General features: G+C 34.5%; 1 protein-coding gene across 3 annotated transcripts in view; it reads right to left on the bottom strand.

Annotated features, from left to right (window-relative positions):
* The window catches only part of SOX6 (SRY-box transcription factor 6), a 588685-nt gene that overhangs the window by 194629 nt on the left and 370897 nt on the right, over positions 1 to 23159 (bottom strand). For all 3 annotated transcript variants that reach the window (XM_081063954.1, XM_081063955.1, XM_081063956.1), the window contains one exon: positions 1425 to 1597. In XM_081063954.1, the coding sequence (XP_080920080.1) occupies positions 1425 to 1597 (173 nt within the window). The remainder of the gene's footprint in view (positions 1 to 1424; positions 1598 to 23159) is intronic.

Below are 23159 nucleotides of genomic sequence, written 5' to 3'. Positions count from 1 at the left end.
TATAGAGGCTGGATCCTCTGAATATTTATTTCCTCTTAGCAAACCAGTGAAACACCGGTAGGCATCTCATATTGATGGTCGCTCCTAAATGATAAAGTGCTGCATAGAAATGCATCCCGAACAACCACGGTGCAATTACTATCTCTCGCCCTAGACGTATGGGTTTGACACAGTGAAGTATGGTACATAAGCACCATGTGGCTCAAATTCTGAATTTTATTTGCCAATCGGTTGAGCTACATGCTCGCTTCATTGAGCATGACAACCTAGTTTTAAGTGTCATTTAATTTTCATTTTGAAATATAATTACAAAGTGTTCACTGTAAGATATCACTCGTCTGCAAATGTGTCAAGATTAATTTGTGCTAGCTTATTCACAAGTGTCAATAGTTAATTACTGTGTCATCTCTGGATGGCTAAATGACATTCTAAGTTCTGATTTTTACAGTGTTCCTTTATGTTATTTTCCATTAGAGGCTGAGTCCATATTCCTACATGTGGGCAAATATTCAAGCATATAAAATACCAGACGTCACAACTCATTAAAATCAACAGAGCATATATTGCTTTATATATACCCCTATAAAATACATTTAACTGAAAAGATAATTCCAGTAATAATGTCAGATTCCTAAAAACTGCACATTAACTTGGGTCTGTCTCATCTAAAGCACCCGGGACTACTCTATAGGATCACTGTTAGATTAATGCCCTCTTAGGAGACCGGAAAAACATTTGGGAAAGTGATTTATTTTTTAAAAGATGTACATTTAAACTTTGCTATTTTTTTCTTCTTTCTCACTTCAAAATCAATGAAGTCAAATTCTTACGGGAGCCATGTGCTAATTTGTTTTTAATGATTTTACCTATGTTATAAATAGAATGATCAGATCATGTAGCACCCAAACCAGGACTGCTTTGCAAGTGGAAGAGGGGAATATTGATATTTACTATGGAAACAGGAGTTATGCAGGGCTATTCTGGGAACACTGAGATGTGTCACCCTAAGATGTGTCACCTAAAACATTGGACCAGAGGAAAGATCCTCAGAGTTCTTCTAGACTAGGACCCTCTTTTTTTGGATAAAAAGAGTAAGTCCCAGAGAGAAGCAACTTACTCATGGTTAAGCTACACTGGGAATACATGTGTTGCCTATGTGAATAAGTATCCCTGAGTAATCAACCCAATCCAAATGTTCTGGAACAATGTTATTTCAGTTATGCCCCGTTGCTATGATGTCTTTCTTTGTCCTCTACGTATTCCCTCAGTATTCTTGAAGACTCTGGATTTCCAGAAGGCTTCTCTCTTTCTTTCCTTCTTCTTTTTTAGGAACACTTAGGACAAATAAACCAATCAATGTGATTCCTCGCTGAGCTTGGCACATTCCACATCTCCAGTACATCAGCTCCTTTTGCAGGGCTCACCTGTTCTTGCTGTTGGCGAGCAAGGTCCATTTGCTGCCGTTGTTTCTCAATTTGTGAGGCTGCCAGTTTTTTCTGTTCGTCATGCGCTGCCAGGAGCTGCTCCCGTAAACTGATCAGCTGGGTAATCATGGTAGAGAGCTGCCGTTCTTTTTCTGCCAGGCTCTCAGGTGTACCTAAAATGGAAGCAAGAAGATATCTCACAAGTTTGAGAAAAGTCTGAATGAATTGAGGAAAGGGTGGGAGGGGGACAGATTTAGAAAGGGACTATCCCCTAAGACACTTAAATGTCTGGGACAATAACTGGAGGTCATTGTGACAACAGGAACACTACAGAGTAGGAATGGAATGAAGACCAGGGTTAGTCATTGCCTCTGCCAAGACACAGTACTGTGGCCAGTAAAATTCTCATTCATTCTTCCCTCTCACTCTTTAAAACAAAACAAGACAAAACAAAACAAAACAAAAGCACACCTATCCTATTCTCTCTCTTTCATCACACTCCTGCTCAATTACCTGATCAAGCTAGAAAGCCAATGATATGCAGTACTAACGATTAGAAACTATGGGTTGTATTAATATTCTATAATCAACTCTACCCTCAGTGACTAATACAGGATCTAAGACATAGTATGTGCTTAATAAATGTTATTTAAGGAAATTTCTGATCCTTGCCCTCATATAATTTTTCTATTGTGAAAAGATCTGTCTCTGAAACTCAGAAGTCAGGGGTCACTGTCTTGCCCATGGAAAGAGTCCTACGGCGGGGGTGAAGGGGGGGCGGGAACTGCCTTGCCTCAGGTAAGAAAGGCGTGAACCTGATTTTTTTTTTTCTTGTGAGGGGATCAAACTAAAATCCCCAAGTTCATCCTTAAAGGAAACAATGTTGCTTGGAGGGCTCCCTCGCCCCTTTGTCATTTGTCATTCTTCAAAGGGAAAAACACCCATTCGAGGCTGAAAAGGTTACGCATGAGGATGTGCTGTTTAATGAAGATGATGTCAGTGAACACCTATGGCATGCACTAATGCCTGAGCTGTCTTTGTGGGCAAATTGCACAGCTCTCCTAAGTGAAGGGTACAGAATCCTTTTGTGAGTCTAAATTAGAGCGTTTTACCGCAGCATAAGATAAGAATTTCACCCCACTGTATTTGAGTCACACAGGTTTCATTATGAAGAAATGATCTATGATTTGAACGCTTTTCAGAAAGATGCCACCAGCTGTCAAAGGGGACAAAGATCGTCGATTTGGGAGTGTGTGGAAGAAGAGACATCCAATCTCCTCATCAATCCACCTTCATTCCTACTAGGATAATCTGAGATAAACTAAAAATATTTTAATTAGGAGGGGACATATTTTCTGAGTGGCCCCATGGAGAAAGGAAGCCTTGTTCTCTTTGCAAGTGCTGGCTAGCCCTTGCTAATAATACATGATTCCTACAAGGTCAGATTGATCTCAGCAGAGAAGCAATGACATTTAGGACCACCGTGGCATTCTTAATACCAACACAAGTTCTAAATAAACAAACAAACTGTCACTATCTCATACCCCTTAAGGATTCAATGAGCTGAGAGATGGCCTAAAATCAAAATTAAAAGAAAAACCAGATAGTTGAAATGTTAGAAAATGTATTCCACAGATAAGAAACAAATACTGTATCAAGGATAGTGACCAGCTGTCCTAGCTACTTGAATTGATTTTCTTTCAAAGCGAGTTTTTATTTTAGCAATAGGAATTTCAGAATAGTAAAAGAAAGAACTTCTTGATCCAGAAACATTAAAATACAAAAAAAAGGTTCCTGGAGCGGATCACAAAATTTCTTCAAAGCACCACAAACTCAACTAATGTGTGTGTGTGTGTGTGTGTGTGTGTGTATAATATATATATATATATATATATATATATATATATATATATATATATATATATCAGCTGTCAATATATATATATAAATATATATGTAAATATTCATATATATTCATATTCAACTAATGTATGTTAATATACATGTGAATATATAATATATATGAAGATATAAAACAAACATAAAATTAACTTATTTACTCATTTCATTCATTTTTAATTTAAAACATTTTCCTGAAAGGCACCTATATGTCAAATACTATATCAAGAACTAAGGATACCAATACCATGGCGAGAAAAAGCAGAGTTCCCTACTCTCATGCAATTTGTAGTCCAAAGTGGGGAGACACCTTAATCAAGTAATCAATCACACATATAAATGTAAACTACAACTAAAGAACATTTACAAACAAGACAGATATTTAAGGGAATGTTTAACCAGGTTGGAAGGCCCAAGTGTAGGGAAGGTATGGCTGAAAAAGTAACAGATTAACAGGAAGATGAATAGAGTTAACTAGGCAAAGAGCTGTGGTCAAGGAGCCTTCCAGAAGGAGAAAACAACTTAGACAAAGGCCCTCTGGGGTGGCGGAGGGAGAGTTTCAGTGTGTTCTAGAAAGTGAAGGAAGGTAATAAAACTTAAGCAAGGAAAATAAAGGGAAATTAGTAGAGTACAAGATGGGGTTAGAGAGGGAGAAAAAGGCCACACCTTTCAGCTCCTTATTGACAATGCTAATGAACTTCCTATTTATTCTAAGAATATTCCCAAATCACTACAGTATTTTAAGCGAGGATGATGTGGTCATTCTGGCAACAGTGTGGAGAACAGTTAGGAAAGCTATGGGAATGGATATATGGGATACATGTACACTTCATTACACATATTTTTTACAACATTCTGATCTACATGTAATTTTCTTGTTATAGATGATAAGTCAAGAAAACTTATTGGAAACTGGGAAAGTTACTGCACCATAATTCTCTATCAATGAAGATGAGCATTCATAGGAAATTTGGGGCAAGGACCAATACAAAAGTTGGATCTGGTATTTAGATGACTGATAAAGACCAGAAAATCTTCTCTTCTCCCAAGTTAAACAATGTCTTTTATACAATCATCAATGTATTCTCCTTTCTCCTCTGCACACGTTAAAAAGAAGCTGAGGATAACACATCAGTGATTTCTCAGCCTCTTCCTTTCAAGGTGAGGCCAACAGGTCTATGAACTTATGGGTGTTTCCAATACTAATAAACATAGAAAAGTATATCTGAGTTTACAGAATAACATTATTTTATTCAATCTTTTTCCAAATCAGCATGATATACAAATTATTAAATTATAGAAATTCAGTGACATCTAAATAAGTTTTACAATGAACTTAAGCTGTCGCTACCTTTTCCTTAAATTTGAGGAGCACACATACATCTTGAATAGCTATGAATGGCATAACATATGCAGTTGGAATGAAATGTAGTAGTATAAAAAACCTAACATTCTAAATGGGAAATTATACACATGGCCATTAGTCCCTTGGGGGTTGAATCAAGGCGAACTCAATTTATGCCATACAACAGCTAACATGCTCTAAATGTGTAGGCTAATTTGTGTATGTGTGGTCTGGATGTGTAAGTACTTTCTGTTCTGTACCCATTGTATTTGTTCACATATAATGGTTTAAACCCAGGTATTTAAAACCTGTGGGGCAGGATTTTGTTTTCATTAACAGCAAATGTTTATGCTGTTGTAATAAAAATAACATCACGTCTGAATCACACTGGCCAGCCAACCTACAAACACAAGTTATTTCATCTCAAAAAACACACAAGTTTCATTGAACATACAACTTTGCTATGGCAAAGGACCTACAACTTCCAGAGTGTTTGAAGAAGTAGACAATTGATGGGACATAGTGGGGCAACCTAAATACTGGCAGGCTATGTTAAGGAAGACAAAAGACCTTACAGAATGCTCTTCGGAGGCCGCTTAACTCTGTGTTGAAAATCTTGTCATAAATTACGTTTTGAGGTTTGATGAAATCAACTTGGAACAAAAAGGGGATCATATCCTGAGGATCTGCCCAGGCCAGCAGAAGTCATCGGTAGCTGCCTAGCATCATCTGGTTCACATCCTTCAGACTATCTTAAAACAATTCTCTAAAAAGCATTGCCAGAAATGTGTCTCTCCCACACAAAAGTAGAGGTAGTTTCATAAACCGCAAAAAGGGAACAAGCAAAAAAAAAAAAAAAAAAAAAAACACCCAACTTCTGTATACAGCTTCTCTACAAGTCAGCATGCCCGCTTTTATCTAATATCACACACAGTGTGCGCCTGACACTTGCCGCTATAAACTGTATCTATTCTCCAACTCCAAAGACAGTGCAGCAGGTTTTTGGTTTCTTTTCTTTTTTCTTTTTTTCTTTTTGGTGTTTTTCTTTTTTTTTTTCTTTTTTTCTTTTTTTCTTTTTTTGCCATGGGGTCGTCTTTATCCCCAAACCACATCTGTCTTGAGTTTCTCTCAGATTAGTCAGGTGGATCAGTGCTCCCCAGGGCCTGCTCCAGCTGAAGTATTTTAATTTGACTAAACACCTGATTTATTTTATCTCTCCGATGAGAAAGGCAGTTTGTCTTAATAGAGCCTGTCAGCCCACAGCCCCATTCACAGCAATTTACAGGCAGCCAGGGACGCTGGAAGAGAAGAGTGCCGTGATTCTGTATTTTATCCTCCTCCAGAAAGCACCTAAAAGCAGCTATTCACTGCTACTGCATGTGGCATTTTAGAACTGAATTAGCTTTTTATTCAAGTAACTACACTTGTTGTGAATAGCTTATCTGTAAAATTGCTACATTCACTACTGATTTTATTAACCTTTGGCTCTATCACAAAATGGTCTTCAGTTAGGAAAGACCTTTAAAATTGACACATTTTTTTCTTAGGGGCCTTTATTCCCGTGACTTCAGATTTACTGAGTTTGATCCATTGAATTCTTTACCAGTTGTACTTAAAATTTTGAGTCTCAATAGGAAGTCAATAGTGCATAAATAAGGAAACACTTTTCAAAATGTGAATATGGCAGCAATTTCCCTCATCAAAAGTTTTCAAATACCATCTTTCACTATAACAGTTTCAAAATCAGCCCTCTAGCCCTTTTTAGTCATAATGTGAAGAACTTCAAAAAAATTAGCTAAAATAGACTATTTTTTTAACTTTACAAAAGACTACCTGTTTCTGTAGCCAAGACAATTCAAAATTGATGAGATTTTAAGTAAAGTAAGATAATTAGGATAAATCCCTATTGAAATAGAATGAAAAGTTGAAATTAAAAATCCAGTTTAAAATTTATTTCAAAGTCTTTTTTCTTATACATTAGTTCACAAAAGTTAGCGCCACAATCTGCTCGTTAATTTTGCCCATATGAAATATCTATAATTACAATCAGCGGTGCTGGAAATAAGCCTGGACGTTGGGATGTCCCTAAAGACTCCACATCTAGACAAGGCACTCACCTTGCAGAGAACTTTTGTAAATACAGATTTGCTCACCTCTTTTACAGTATTCCCACACCAAGGACTTTTGCAACATAAAAAAATTTTAAACAGGTTACTCTTTTCATAGCTGTCTTCTGAAAGTGGATCACTGCTATGTGGTAATAGCTGACTTTTTCTAATGAGAACACCCAGAAATAGGCACAGCAGTGGCAAGAGAAACAGAGTAGAGTAAAGGAGAGAAGGTGGGAGAAGGAGGAAGGGAGAAGAGAGGGCACAGGACTAGCTAAAGGAAATTTTGCGATTTCTCTGCTTGCTTTTTATCTCATTTTTATGAAATGAAAGGCAACGGTGTTAAAACACAATGTTTACCAAGCCAAATAAAACTAACATCAACAAATGGCATTATCTAGAAATAAGACTTCTACCTAACCATTCTCCTTTATTGGGTCACACACTACTATAATAAACTTACTAGGACTTCACAATGAAATCATAAGAAGCCAGTTAACTAAGAGTCTGTGTTTGGAAGAATGGGGAGGGGTAGGAGTGGAGCTGGAATACAGTTCTGATGAAGATATGCTTTTCCACATCAATCCTAGAAAGATTAAAGTACTTAACAGTAATTCCACAGCAGCAGTAATCAAGGAATTCAGCCAACAATCTAGAAAGATTTTAAATTAAGTTGAAAAGAAACGCTCTTAAGAATCAATTCCCTGGTCAGTTCTAATTTTTTTTAATGGACATTGTTTGAGAAGAAAGCCAAAATACAATGCTAGTCATAAAAGAAAGCTGCATTTGATCTTTTCTGCCCACAGGTAACCTGGTTAAACTGCTGTGTTTCATACTGCATCCTCCTCACACATCAGATTGGCTCTGATGTCTCCACTTCACAAGCTCGGTCCATCATTGAGCATTGGCCTTTTTTGATATAGCCTTCTTTTAAATGTCACAAAATAGGGCAGCAAAAAGTCAACAAAAAATAAATAGGGTAAGCTGAAGAAACTAACAATCTATCAGAAGGTCCCCTGATAAAAGTTACTTTGTGGTGACTGGCTGAGAAAGGAACCCCTGTCCCAGTGTACCAGCAGCTAATTTGAGTTCTGAATCCAACAGCAGTTTTAAAAGCTTTCCACTCTAAAGGGCCCCAGTGCATCATAAAGATAAAGGATTTCAGTACAAAACCACCACAAAGACCTCTATTATCTTATCAGTCTTTGGTTACAACAGCTGAACCAATATGACTTAATTCTGAATGACTTTTTTCAAAACAGCAAAATACTGGAATTTCTTTGTTTTCACATCAGTCAGCTATTGTCATTGCTCCCATATGCTACTGTCCATTCCTTAGTAAATAAAAAGTTTAATAAATGCAGCAATTGTGCTCTTAGGATTCACTTAGGGTCCACTGCACAGGAAGTATGGTTCATGGATTTTTTTTTTGTTTTTTTTCACCAAATGTTATGAGTTTCCTTCTTAAAATGGAAACAATTCTCATTTAAAATGTCATTAAAATCTACTGTGTACAAACAAGACAAGGATACCCAGGAACTCCTTGTATTAAGATCAAACTCTCCTGTCTATCCCCAGAACACTCACCTCTTCTTCAGCTTCCCCTCTTTCTTGCTGCAAAAGGAAGTCAATTCCTGGATCAACGGAGGTCTATTCATGTTGCAGATCCCAAAAGAGCAAGAACAATCCATGGAATTCTGCCATCTAGGCTCCTAACCTCACAGCTGGGCCTTCAGCCCATTGTGCTTTATTAGCCCATCCTTTTGGGATCCGGAAATGAAGGTATCCTTAAACATCTCTTCTTCAATATAAGACAAGCTGCCTTTACACTACTGTTCTCTATGGATGATAATTGGTCAATGGCTACATCTCCTTAATTCACACATAAAAATAGTAATTTCTGGCCTTTCAGAAACAAGGAATTCGTTGGTCCATTGGGAAAACAAGAAATTATTTGTTTCGATATTGCTGAATACCGTGTTTCCCCGAAAATAAGACCTAGATGGACAATCAGCTCTAATGAGTCTTTTGGAGCACAAATTAATCTAAAACCGGGTCTTAGATTAATTTGTGCTCCAATATTATAATAAAATAAGACCAGGTCTTATATACTATACTATACTATACTATACTATACTATACTATACTATAATACCGGGTCTTATATTAATTTTTGCTCCAATATTATACTAAAATAAGACCGGGTCTTATATTAATTTTTGCTCCAAAAGACGCATTAGAGCTGATTGTCCGGCTAGGTCTTATTTTCGGGGAAACACGGTATTACAGGATTGGCTCTTTCTCCAGGAGCTCTATTAAAATTAGGAAACAGGATGGGAAGAATTAAGAAAAATATACCTTATTTAACAAGTCATTATCTTAAAAGATTTTGTGTTATCTTATTTAATCTTCCTCCTAAATGTCCCATTGTTATTTTAGTTTCACAGATAAATATTAATATCTGAACTGTAGAGAAGTAAAGAAACTTGACCAAGTCAGAGCATGTGATGGGATTTGAATTCAGGTCTCTGATTATTAGTCCAACTATACCTGGAATCTAAAGGCAAGGTATCTTCCTTCACTTTAGACTTAGAACACATAGTAGGGTGTTTCTAAAAGTTAGGAGTAATGTTCTACGGGACCTAGAATTTTAATGCCACATAAGCCTTCAAAATTCATAACTTCTCAGAAAGCTTTTTAAACAAAATCAGAAGTTTAAAAGCTTGGCTAAGGCAACCAATCAGACAACTGCAGAGGTGAGAAAACTGCACTTGGACATCTTATGGATGTAAAAACCGAGCTTGACATAAAGTGATATGCCTAGAGTTACCCAAGAAATTAGCACCCACCCTGGCAGTTACGATCTTTTTATGTTTATCCCCCAAGCCCTCTCTCCCCCAAACAGCATGTGGCCTGGTTCTCATACCAAACACAAAAATCACGCAGACCATGGCATTCCCAAACATTCCAGATCCTATATTTACCATAATATTTAACACACCCCAGAAAGGCTGAGAAATATACTCAAGTATTTGTACACATTAAGTGTGCTGCTGCCTTGGGGTGCAGTGTGCCTGCAAACTGAGATGGACAGGTGCTAGCCAAGAGGACATTACCTGGAGAAATCTAGGAAGTATGCCCAGCAAGTTTTGAGGAAGCTCCCAAATACAACTAAGGCTCAGAACAGCTGCCCATACAAACATACCATATACCTTGTCCATTTCTAGGGTGTACCACAACATGCATAATGTAAATAGGGAAAACCCTGCCTTAGTCCAATATGCCTCATTGTACAATAATTATAACTGATTAAACGTACACAGCAATTGCTTTGTGCTAGGAAGAGCTTTATATATATATATATATATGGCTCATATATATATACACATTATATATATACACATTATATATATACACATTATATCATTTTATATATATATTTATATACTTATATGTATATAAACCCATGCACAATTCTGTGTAGGTCATATTGTTATCCTCATTTTAAAGATGAGGAAACTGAGGCATAAAGCGGTCAAGCAACTTGCCCAAGTCCTCAGCTATTCAAACCATGTATCTAAGATTCAAAATCAGGCAGTTTGGCCACAGATGCTGTCCTCTTACCCACTCTGATAAATTAAGAATGGGACTTCTAAATGATCTACCTTCTCAAAACTACTTCACCCAGCAGATAAAGTAGCTGAAATTCTCCTTCTAATCTATTTGTTTGGTTCTTTTTTTTTTCAACACAGTGTTTCCTGAGGTCCTTACCAAAAGGAAAGAATTTACCTAAGGAAGTATCTATGATACCCTTTGTTCTTTAAGAGAGATTAGCCCACTAGCACAAAGTGCTATTGACCTTTTAGTCTAAGTCACAAATTACTACTGTTATTTATAGTCATTCTCATTACTAATTTAATCTCTCACTCTCATGCTCACTGTTTCTCTCCCTCTGATCTATTTCCTCCAAATTCTACATCCTGGTGTTGAGAACTCCCTACCTGGATTCCTATGTTTAATTCCACCAGACCTAGTATGTGTGGACCTGGCCTCTCAAATACTGGAATTTTGGCTTTCCCCAGCAGACCAATTTGGCTGGTCCTGTGGCTTTTAGTGCTCTTTTTTGCTCCACTACGAATCCCCCATTCCAGATCTGGCATCATGATAGGCATCCCGGCCCCCAATTCCTTGATGAGCACTCTAGACAGCCCAGTCCAGGTCATCTTTTTCTCTGTATTGTTTGTAGGTATCAGGGCAGCCCAGTCAGCCTGGCTGTTGCCAGTGCTAAAACTTTGATGAGAAGGCGGGCTAAAAATGTTAAGTTAAAAAAACATTGAGCAACTAAGGGACACTGTATGTATTTTTACATAATCATAGATAGTTCAGTTTCTCAAATTACAATACTGAGTTTCTGAGCAGATAACAGGCCAGTACTACAGTTTCCACCCATCACAATCTCAGATTATGAGTCTGCAGAGGGAAAATGGAAATGGAAATTTCATATTGATTTGATAATTGCGGTGTTTGTTTTTTTTCAATTGTTCTTTCATTTTTTTTCCCAATTGTTTTTCATAGCTGAATACAGCTGGATAAATAGCATATTCTTTCCATTCTCAATTTTCATTTTAACCATGATTTCAAGGTACAATAGGTGCTACCATTATTTTCTAATGGAAGCACATTATGTTCAGAATACTTTTGTGAAGGTTATCTAATGTTTCCCATGTTGAAGTCACAATATTCAGGGCACAGATATTAAGGAATGCCAAAGAAAGAAAGAAAATTAAAACCGGGTCCAGAAATGATCCAGGGTCTCCCATCAAAGGACTGTTTTGTACATGCTAAAGGAGAACATGAACAAGAGATTTACAAAACATTTCTAGCCTTTTCCTTTTAAAAATTAAATTAAAAATCAATGTATGTTTATCCAACCTATAAACAAAAAGTAGTTTAGTCACAAATAGGATGTGCTATTTTCATACTGGGACATTCTCTTACAAAGGCAGAGAAAAGCATGATTCAAGGTTTTAAAACAGAATCACTTTAAACAATAATTGTAGGTTACAAATGGAATGTTTAAAGAAGTTTATAAAAATCACTTTCTAATGTAACTTTAAAATGTTCATGGTTTTACAACTGTCAGATGAATACAATAAGGATTTTTAATTAAATTTTTTAACTTGAATGCAAAAGCTGCATATGTGATCCAGAGGCAGGACAGGAAAAACATATTAATATTGGAGAATGCCACCCACAGTCAATGTGGCAGTACTGAAAAATAACCACTGTGGTGCTAGACACCACCTTTTGAAGAGATAAACAAGAAGATGATTACAATAGCTGCATTTAAGGGCGATACTTAGAAAGATCTTTGCTTGTGAAGGATGATTACAATAACAGCGGTCCCAGAAGAATCGCAGAGGCAGCAAGCTCTGCAAACACATACCGTAGATCTCAAGCACATCCTCCCTGCTGGACTCTCTTGGCTCCACACTCAGATTTAAAGACTTGGTGCAAATTCGATAAAAATCTTAATACTGCTCATAAACCGACAGAGAAAATTCGTGGGGTGGAAGAGCAAATGATAGTCCACAATGGATACTTCTTACTTGACTACTAGCTCGTTAAGGGCAGGGTCCATGTCACATGTATCGCTATGACAAAGCACAGATATAAGTACATTACCTACCACATATTTTGTGCTCAGTCAAGTTGAAATGGACTAATAACCAACTCTAATTTAAATCAGTAGTTCCTAGAATGGTGGGAGGTAGGCAGCAATTAAGAAACCAGAAGGAACTGCTCTGAACTTCATGAATATTTCAGCTATATCTGAGTTGCCCCCAGTTTGGTAAGCACTGTAATTGACTGAACTTAATGGCCATCTTCACTACTGTACTTTTCTACTGTACTTTTTTTTTCTACTGTACTTTTCTACTGTAAGCAGTAGAAAATCAAATCTAATAAAAAGTTAATAAAACTTGAACAACTAAAGAAATGTAGAGGCAGATTCAGTAAACTTTTGCTGCTTTTTTTCCTTTGAGCACATATGATTGTTTAAATACTTTCTATGTGCTAGGGTTAGTACTTAGCATTTTTATCTCTTTCAACAAATGGAGAAAATGAAGGTTAAAAATATGTTCAAAATAATGTAACTTGTAATCAATAGAGCCATGATTCTAAGTCAGGTGGTCTGATCACCAAGCCCAAACTCTTTCCAGTAAATCACAAATGTTTCTGGGGGGGGGGGGGGGAAAATTACAACTACTTTAAGATAATGACTTCATACATAGTCTTCACGAAGTCCTGTTATTTTTTTTTTAAGTTAAATACCTTATTGGTAGATATGGTGGTATTAAAAGGCAAACTAATTTATATTTAGGACAATTACAATTTAATATTATTCAATATCTTGTAAAGAGTAAATGAAGTCTATGGCTAAGGGGACTGAATGTACATAAACAGATTTGAAAATTCTCTACTTAGAAAATTCTCTACCTAGAAATTCATCTTTATATCTTATGAAAAACATTCAAACAGGTCTATGAACACAAACTATGATTTAGAAGGCAGAATCAACTAAAGAACTAAACAAATTATGTGGACTAAGCAATTATACAGGAAACATTTCAAAGGAATTTATATTATTGTTTTCACTCTTTCTTACATTACCTTTTTCCAATAAAATGAAATTATATGCCAAGACACTATAATCAGAGAACACGTTCTAATTTTTAATTGACAAAAGAAATAATTACTAAAGAGTTTACAGTTGATCGGCCAACTCATTTACCTGTCCTATGCCACCAAAACTGTTTTAGGAGGGTGTTTTTTTTTAAAGTATACTTTAGATGACAAAATCTATTCTTCAGGTGAATTTCAAAAGTTGGGGAAATGATCCTGACTTTGTCACTAAAGACTGACTGAGCTCAGTGTCTCCTAACATTTTTAAATCTATGGCTCTTACCTAGTTTTGTCACTTTATATTTTGTATACTTCCACTAGCCAAGAAGATTTTGTTCAGCTGATTCATTTTCTGTAGTTTGTTTAAGAAAATAGTACGTGTACAGAATAAGCTTTTACAAGCTATAAGCAACCTCATTTGAGATTTCTGCTTTACAACTTGTCAAAAATAATTTTAATTAAGTTAAACGAATATTTGCAGCTTGTTTCTTTTTACATCTACAAGTGTAAAACAAAGGTGAAAAAATTTTAAGTGCTCAATGACTATGAAAACAATGCATTCTTACCATCTTATTGACACATCTACAGCACATCCCTTTCAAAAATGTTGATAGGTTCCTTTCTGTCTGCATATTTAATGTGCTGTGATTCTAGTAGTACTCAATTCTCATGCGCCATATTTTTTGTTGTTGCTATAGTTCATGACAAAGACAATTTACTTGAAAACCTTTTTGGCAACAATAACAGATAAAATCTTCTGATTTACCTGAAATGTCATTTGTCTTTTAATTTGTTTACTATTAGCTATTTCCCCAGTACCTATAAACAGTTCCAGACATATAATAGGTCCTCAATAAATACCTCTTGAAAGGAAATCTATTATGTAAATTCATTCATATAATTTATCATCCAAATTAGAAATTAAGAATTTAGAATTAAGAAATTCATTTCTTAAAGAAAAGGAAGCACTGTTAATTAGTACATTCAAGAACACAGGTATAAACCAGGACAATAAGTACATATGAGGACCCTAGTCAAAACGTATTCTCACTTAATGTCAGTTTCTGACAAGTAATATATAAACAGAAACTTATAGTTGATAAATAAACCTTATAAAAATTCCATGATATAAATTTTATGTTGTTGGTAAGCCTGAAATATGGATGACACCATTTTACAGAATAAGTAGGCTCAATCCATCACTGTCAAAAACATGTAGAAACTAATCATATATATATTATATATAATAGACTTATTTAGAGTATATCTAACAAGGTAATCTTGGTTTTATGAAGCTTGTACAAATGCTCCTATTTGCCAAGTAATTTGAAGAGAAAATTTTAAGTTAGCATTCATAAAAATAGCTAATCCATTTTCCATGAAGTATAATTTCTAACTAAGGGGATATTAAGGTCATGTGAATTTTTTCCATTTTAGAAGAGACTAACATAATTTTACTTAGTAATTAACTAAATAATACAAAATAGACCATGTAAAAAATGAGAATGTTAACACATCTAAGTCTTACATAATATCATTATGAATTTTAATTTTGAGATTAAATACACGTTTGTCTTTCATATGATGAAAATATAAACATAAATCAATGAAAACTTATATTTGCTTCTGAAGATTCTAAGGCCTTGGGTTATACATAATGAAGAAATAATGAAAATTATTGTAAATGAAGACTAACGCAAAGTCCTGCCTAGCACAAAATAAGAAATTTCTCACTTATTTTAAGTAGAAAATTCAACCAAATTTTTGGAAATCTAGACAAGACTTACATTCGACAAAAGCCATAGAGTCAATGGCCTTAGAATACATTCCATGGGTAATATATTTTCCCCAGTTCTACAAGACAGTATTAGAAAACCTACAGGCCTATAATTATTCCAGAAGTTTATAGTTACGTTTCTAGAAATTAACAGCAATATTGTTTACCAAATTTCTTACTCATGTAGAAAAAAAAATTCCCAAATTATATTAATAGGAGCATGAAAGGAAACCATCAATGCCTCCAGAACTGAGCTACATTTAAGTCTTAAATTATATTTTCAAGCTTATAGATAGGCAGTTCTAATGAGACATTGTCAAGCAAAGCTTTTTAAAAAAGGAATTGAAAGGTTCTAAAATGAAATACAATTCCTGCCCTAATCCAATAAATAAATGTATTTAATAAAGTATAGTTAATTACCAAAGACTACCTGGAATTAAAAAACTAAAGAACCTAACCAAATGAAAATTAAAAAAGTGCCATGAAAGCAAGAAAATACTAAAGTACAAGAAAACCTATTACATGTGATTTGGGAAAAGGGGTTCTGCTGTTCCTGGAGCTTTTGGGGCACTGCTTTATAGGGATACCTGAGTTATGCTATAATGGTATTAGTTCAAAGTAGTGAAAGCTACATCAAAGGCAGTAGAAATAGGTTGGGGTTTTCGTTTGTTTTGTTTTGTTTTGTTTTGTTTTGTTTTTAAGGATAAAAGTCTAAAACTAAAGTGATTATCAATTAAGAATTTTCAGGACTGCACAGATCCAAAGGCAAGTGATTCAATCACTACAATCCAATATAACTAAATAGAGATTTGGTATGAGTTTAGAACCAAATTCAGTTAACATTTGTCTGAAAATTTTAGTTTTTCAACATCTTTCTCTAAGCAAAGAATGGATTAGCCAATTCAGAACAGAATAAAAGAAGGAGCAAAAGTAACTCAAGCATATCTCAGTCTTTTATGGGGCAAGGAGATGAAGGAAAAGAGACTCTCCAAAGAAGATTCACAAGTTAGAGGCTTTCGCTAATGTATACTAGGTAATAAAATATACTTCGGATTCAGGCAAAACACTTCCAAGTTTTAATTATCATTACAACAAACCGAAGACAAGTGAGTTCCTAGATTATCAGACGTGGTTATATTTAAATGTAAACACTTAAATCCATTCATGAGCTAAATATAAACATCTGAAGTAGCTGCTGCTTGGAATTATCTGTGCAACTGAGAGAACTGGCAATCAAGAGTTGACTACATATACTCTTTTGTTACCTCCATTTGTTCAAATGAACTGAATCCGAGAAGAATTTTCTCTGGCAACTCAAGAAATACAAAGCAGAGATCATCAGCAAGGGTGAGGTGATATTATTACTACTATCATTCATTTTATTATCAATACAAAACAAAAACCATGGTGGAAATTCTACCAGGTTAGTAACTCTACCAAGAAAGAAAAATACAGCAAGTTATTATTCAGAAATAGGTTACTCTTTTTAACCTTTTATTTGAGTTAGTAAAGTGATAAAAATCTATCATAAAAAAAGTCTTAGCCTAAAAGTTATGTCAAAATTTGTTTATAAAGTCATTAAATATTTAGGTTGTATAAGGTGAGTAGACATCAGTGATAAGATGGTTTCAGCTAATCTGTACATAAAAATAAACTAGACATAATAATCAAAATAACCAAAAAAGTACTAGAAAGTGCTTTCACATACATTAGGTTTTTTGAGCCTTAAAACCAGCCTGTAAGTAAGGTAGCTATTATTAAACACCATCACCAATTTACAAAATAAGAAAAAGACACAAGATTTACCTAAAATCATACAGCCAGAACTTACACCCTAACTTCAAACCTATTTCCCTTTCCACTTGAAAACAACCTATTCTTCTAGACTGATATTGTAAGAATGAATTTTGTTATCTTGAAGTTTCACAGTTCTCATTAACATCAAAGTAACAATGTGCTTATTTTTCCCAGCCTGAAGTCCCAAATTGACCCCGTACACTGGAAAACTAGAAGGAGTGTGCATGTGTGTGTGTGTGTGTGTGTGTGTGTGTTATGTATGTGTGAATAGCCCCCCAAGTATTTCCCAATTTGAACATAAAACAAACAGTTGTTACAAAGCTCATTGTATATCTGAGCTTTTTAAAGGGAAAAGGGGAGCATTATGAAAGAAACACATCTTACATTTTTTCTCAAACCCAGCTTACTTGTTCCCCATTATTTTCCATCACTAGTTCTACCACCATTGATCACATCTGAAAGTGGTTTTTTAAAAATCTCTTGTCTATTAAAAAATAACTTGAAATGTTTTTTTAAGTATACTTATTTAAACAATCATAGACTCAGAAAAACAATGTAAAAGAATCAAAGAAATCATTCAACTCCCAAGTTTTCCAAATCAGGAAGACGAAAGCTAGAAGGAGAAAGTGACAGCCTGATGTCACTTAGTTAGCTAGTGGCAGAGTTAGGATTAGCACCTGAAAGTTCTGATTATCAGTTAAAAACTTGTACTGTAACATGCCACCTCTTAAAAACTCAAGTGACATCATCTACTTTAAATCTTTCAGAAGATAGTTTTCTTTTGGCAATTATTTTCCTCAATCCACTTAAGCAACATTGATTCTTTACTTATTTTAGCATATTTTCAATTCCTCAAGTCTATCACGTAATCTAACAATGAAATGCCAAATGACACAAGCAATCAATAGGAAAATATTTTAACACACCTTGTCCAATGATATTACTAAGACTTTCACTCTGGAATTTCAGCATATGAATTTTCATATGTGCTGGTTTAGGAAAATTAATCACAGTTTACTACATATTTTTTCAGAAATAGCAAGTCAGGATGTTTTATAGGAAAAAGAGTTACATATGGAGTTTGAAAGATTTCAGTGCCCACCATTGATCAAGTTTAACAAGTGGAATATTATGGGCCACACGAATCTTTACACTTCATTTGCCCACATTGAAAAATTGAGTACCTGAGGGGTTCTCCAGATCCTAATTTCGTTTAAATTAGAGCAAGAGCTATATCAAGAATGCGAGTCTAAACTCCTTAGGACACAAGGTGTCAACAAAACAGCAAAAAAGTGATAAAGAAAAATCAGTAACATTTTGGGAGTGTCGGACAACAGAAATGCATAAAGTTATGAGACTTAATAGACAAAACTCTTAATAGACAAAAGGCCAAATAAATCATGTAAGTATACATTTAGCAAGAGTTTGTTTGTTAGTATACAAAGAATGATAGAAATAGAAAAAAAATAGGATGCTCATCTTCTAATTTCCAAGGTATTTAATAAAATTTCTTAGAGTACATAAAATATTTTATTGTCTGTGAAGATGTATAGTGAAAAGTGACTGGAATATAAATCAGGAGATCTGGGTTCTAATTTCAGTTTTGCCACCTTGTACAAGTAGCTGTCTGAGCCTCTATTTCCCCATCCGTAAAATGAAGATGAACTAAATAATCTGTAAGGATACTATGGTTATGGGTTATAATATTAGAAATATTCCTTGAGTGTAGGCTCTCTGCAAGTTTAAATTTTTATGAAAATCATTCAGTCTTGCCTGTACCTGTAAAGGTCATTATTATCTTGGTAGCATGAGAAAAAATCATTTATGTTACCAAGAACCATGAATGTAAACAGATTGTATATAAACACATATTCATTAGATTAACATTATCTATTAATGTACAACTCAGCTCTAACTTTTCAAATGTGATTCTTTAAGTTAATTTTGAGAGCAAATTTCACTGAATTAAAAAAATCATTTTCTTTTATAACATGTGACATTAAAATCAACAACGTCAGTTTGACTAGCAAACTCAGTAATTCACAAAATATATTTTTACCTCTGTTTACAAAAGAAAAAACTCTACTGGAATAAAAACAAAATGCGTAAGTTGAATGTTCATATTCTGTAAATGAGGAAATACACCTTCATTTTTTGATTTATCACTTTTACTTGTTAGCTCACTAAGTTTTCTTCGTACATTTTAATAATAATCAGATTGAAGAAGCAGTATGGTGAAGTGTTTAAGAGCATGAGCTATGGAGCCAGATTGTCTAGTTCTAAATCTCAGCTTTTTTCCTTCCTAGGGCTGTAACTTTGATCTGATTGATCTCTTTTATAAAATTGAAATAGTAACAGAGTGCTGTACAGACAGATCCACTGGGTTAACGCAAGTTAATACATGTCAAGTATTTAGAACAGTGTTTTCACATAGTAAACACTCAGCAAATATTTGCCATTGGGGTCATATAATGTCTATGTCAGAATCCATTTTAGAATCTATCCTAAAATGATGTAGAAGTTACATGATAAAGAAATTTTATGATTTACTTTTAATAACGTTTAATAAAGTTCAAAAAATCACAGACACTTTCACGGACTATAAAACTTCACTTCATTAAAATCTCCTGAAAGTTGGAAATTCAGGCCCAGTAGATACGATTACGTCACTCTCCTTGTTAAACTCTTCAGTGACTCTCCACTAACAAACTCTAGACTTTTAAAAATGGCCTATATACCTCTTGATGAGCTTGCTTTTGCTTGCCCACCTAGCCTCATCTCTCACTTTTGCTGTCCAACTATAATACTTAACCATCCCAACTACAAATGTACATGTACATACACACACTATTATCACTAAAAACATGCAATTACCCATAAAAGTAATTTTGCATGTTTCTGGGTCTGACCCATATTATTCACATTGCCTAAAACGTTCTTCCACTGATCTTTTCTACTATAGTATGACTTCGAAAGTAAGAAACTAGGAAAAAAGAAACCCTTATCAATAGAGGGATGGAGAAACAAATTATTCTTCATTAATAGCTAGGAATATTATGCAGACAACCCTTAAGATAATGTAAAGAATTAATTCATTAATGTAACAAATACATTTATTGAGTATCTTCTCTGTACTGTTCTAAATTCTGGAGATTAGTGAACAAAACAGACAAAAATTTTATCCCCCCAAATGAGAAAAGTCTAATTTAAGTTAAAAAAAAATAGCACACAGTGTAACATATATTTTTTTTTAATTTGACTTTTAAAACAGGCTAGCAGGGGCAGAGTAAGGCTAGAATTTTATGTTATTTTTTTATACTTCTATATTGATATTGTACAATAGTATACATCGATAACTGTTATATACAAAATGCTTGGAATTATTAAGAATACAAGTATAGTATACCTTGCTCAAGCTTAAGTAATTTTTTATGAGTTATTTCTCCCCAACATAAAAATGAAATTACTTCTACTAAAGGTCAATTAAAGAAAGTTAAGGGAAAACAATTAATGTTTTAAATAATTGTGTGTACATTGCATAATAATCAAAGATTTAAAAATTATATAAATATTTAACTTTCTGGGAACAGAATGCTTATTCTCTTCACTACCATTACATTTAAATTGATTGCTTGACTTTCATACATTCAACTCGTATACTTTCCCAAAAGCACTTTGGACACCATCAGGGTATGAATATACTGTATTCATACACCTAAATCATATGCATAAATCTATGTTTACAATATTACTATGATCTTTTTGCCTTTTTCACTGTACTAACATTTACCTTAATGGTGCAAAAGCAATGAAGAGTAAAATTGCTAGTACCTTACCATGAATCAAGCCAGTGACACTGAGCTGTATTAGTTCGTAGTCACTGATGTCTTTGGGACAAGGCACATGTATTTTCTTACGTGTCAGTTTCACTTTAGATTCTTAATGAAACAGTAAAAAAACATAAATTTTTTAAGTCGCAACTTAGAATATAGATTATAAAATATGTGTAACCTAATAGAAAGTACATAGACAGTGTTTCTGCTACATACCAAAATACAATGGTTTTCTTGAGGAAAAGGCTTATGTGATTCCTCGAGATCCAAACTAATCACTTTTTCCACATCACATCATTTTCACTTACAGGCAAAGAATGGTGATTCAAACTTGAATTTTTAAAAAGACATTTTCTAAAAAAAGATATAAAGTCAGCCTTTCACGTTAAGAAAAACAACTGATTGTATTTGTTTTCAATAATAAAATCTGTGCTTTCAAATTAACAAATGTGATATTAATGGATGTGATTTTTTTTGCTGTTGTATCAGGAAATCTGTCATCATTTGGAAGCTCTGTCTAACCCAGTGATCCAACATTTTCCAAATGACCAATACATGATGTCATAAAATAATATAAGGCAAAAGATCCATTCAAAATGTAGGTTAGACCAATGGAATTTAAAATAATGTAATAAAATATTTAAAAAATCATTATGTTTCAGATTCCAGATTACAATTAATCTTTATACTACTTTAAACTGTACTGCAAAAAATAATATCTGTAATTATCTGGAAAAGTTATTAAATACTTAATTTCCTAAACACATATATGTGTGTGCTTCATGTACTTCATATTGTAATAGACTGAATATTGAAGCAGACCAGAGAATTCAACCACTTTCTATTATGCCTGACATTAAAGAAATTTTCAAGAAAGTAAAATAATGCCACTCTTCACACTAAGTTATATTTTTAGATATTATAATTATTTTGTAAAACTATATTTATTTTTAACAAGTAATAAGTGCATTGTTATTTTAATGAATTAATAAATATTTTTAAATTTCCTTGGTCTTAATTTCTAATACTAAACATATGAACAGACAAAAGTCACATAAACAAAGGCTCTTTGGGTCCTCATTAATTTTTAAGAGTACTAAAAGAGTCCTATGGGGACAGCCAGTTAGCTCAGTTGGTTAGAATGTGGTACTCTTTTTATTTTATTTTTTATTTTTTTAAAGATTTTATTGGGGAAGGGGAACAGGACTTTATTCGGGAACACTGTGTACTCCAGGACTTTTTTCTAAGTCAAGTTGTTGTCCTTTCAATCTTAGTTTTGGAGAGTGCCGTTCAGCTTCAAGTTGTTGTCCTTTCAGTGTTAGTTGTGGAGGGCGCAGCTCAGCTCCAGGTCCAGTTGCCATTGCTAGTTGCAGGGGGCACAGCCCACCATCCTTTGCGGGAGTCGGACCCGCAAACTTGTAGTTGAGAGGACTATACTCCACCCAACTGAGCCATCTGGGAGCTCAGCTGCAGCTCAGCTCAAGGTGCCGTGTTCAATCTTTAGTTGCAGGGGGTGCTGCCCACCATCCCTTGAGGGACTCGAGGGATTGAATTGGCAACCTTGTGGTTGAGAGCCCACTGGCCCATGTGGGAATCGAACCAGTAGCCTTCAGAGTTGGGAGCACGGAGCTCCAACCGCTTGAGCCAAGCACATGGCACTCTGAACAACAAGGTTGCTGGTTCAATCCCCACATGGGCCACTGTGAGCTGCACCCTCCACAACTAGATTGAAACAACTACTTGACTTGGAGCTGATGGGTCCTGGAAAAACACACTTAAATAAATAAAAGTTAAAAAAAAAAAGTCCTAAAATTGCTGACCTATATTTAAGCAATTCTGAGCTACTAGTCTCACAGGTCTATAAGCAAACTGAGTTAACTGTTTCCCCAATTCTTAGAATATGGTAGACACTCAAATATACGCTAAATGTAAATGATCCTCGAAATATTTTGTGGAAAAATAAAAAAAATTTTGAACGAATGAAAAGTATACATTAGAACTGAGTTTGAAAACTAGCTCTAACACTTTCTAGCTTTGTGGTTTTGGACAAATTATTTCATTATTTTTCTGAGACTTTGTTTCTCCACATATAAAATAAGTTTTATAATACCTAGCCAACAAAATTATTGTTAAATATTATTAAATAAGCATTATTCAATGTTGTTAAACAAAACAGTGAAGATGTGAAGAAGTTAGAACTCATTTACACTGCTGGTTAGAATGCAAAATAGAGCAGCTGCTTTGAAAACAGTCAGTTCTTCAAAAGGTTAAACACAGAGTTACTATATGACC

This window comes from Rhinolophus hipposideros, assembly GCF_964194185.1.
Source record: "Rhinolophus hipposideros genome assembly, chromosome: 10".
In the NCBI taxonomy this organism is placed as follows: domain Eukaryota; kingdom Metazoa; phylum Chordata; class Mammalia; order Chiroptera; family Rhinolophidae; genus Rhinolophus; species Rhinolophus hipposideros.
Note: the sequence above shows the minus strand (reverse complement) of the source record. Positions and strands in the feature narration are given on the sequence as shown.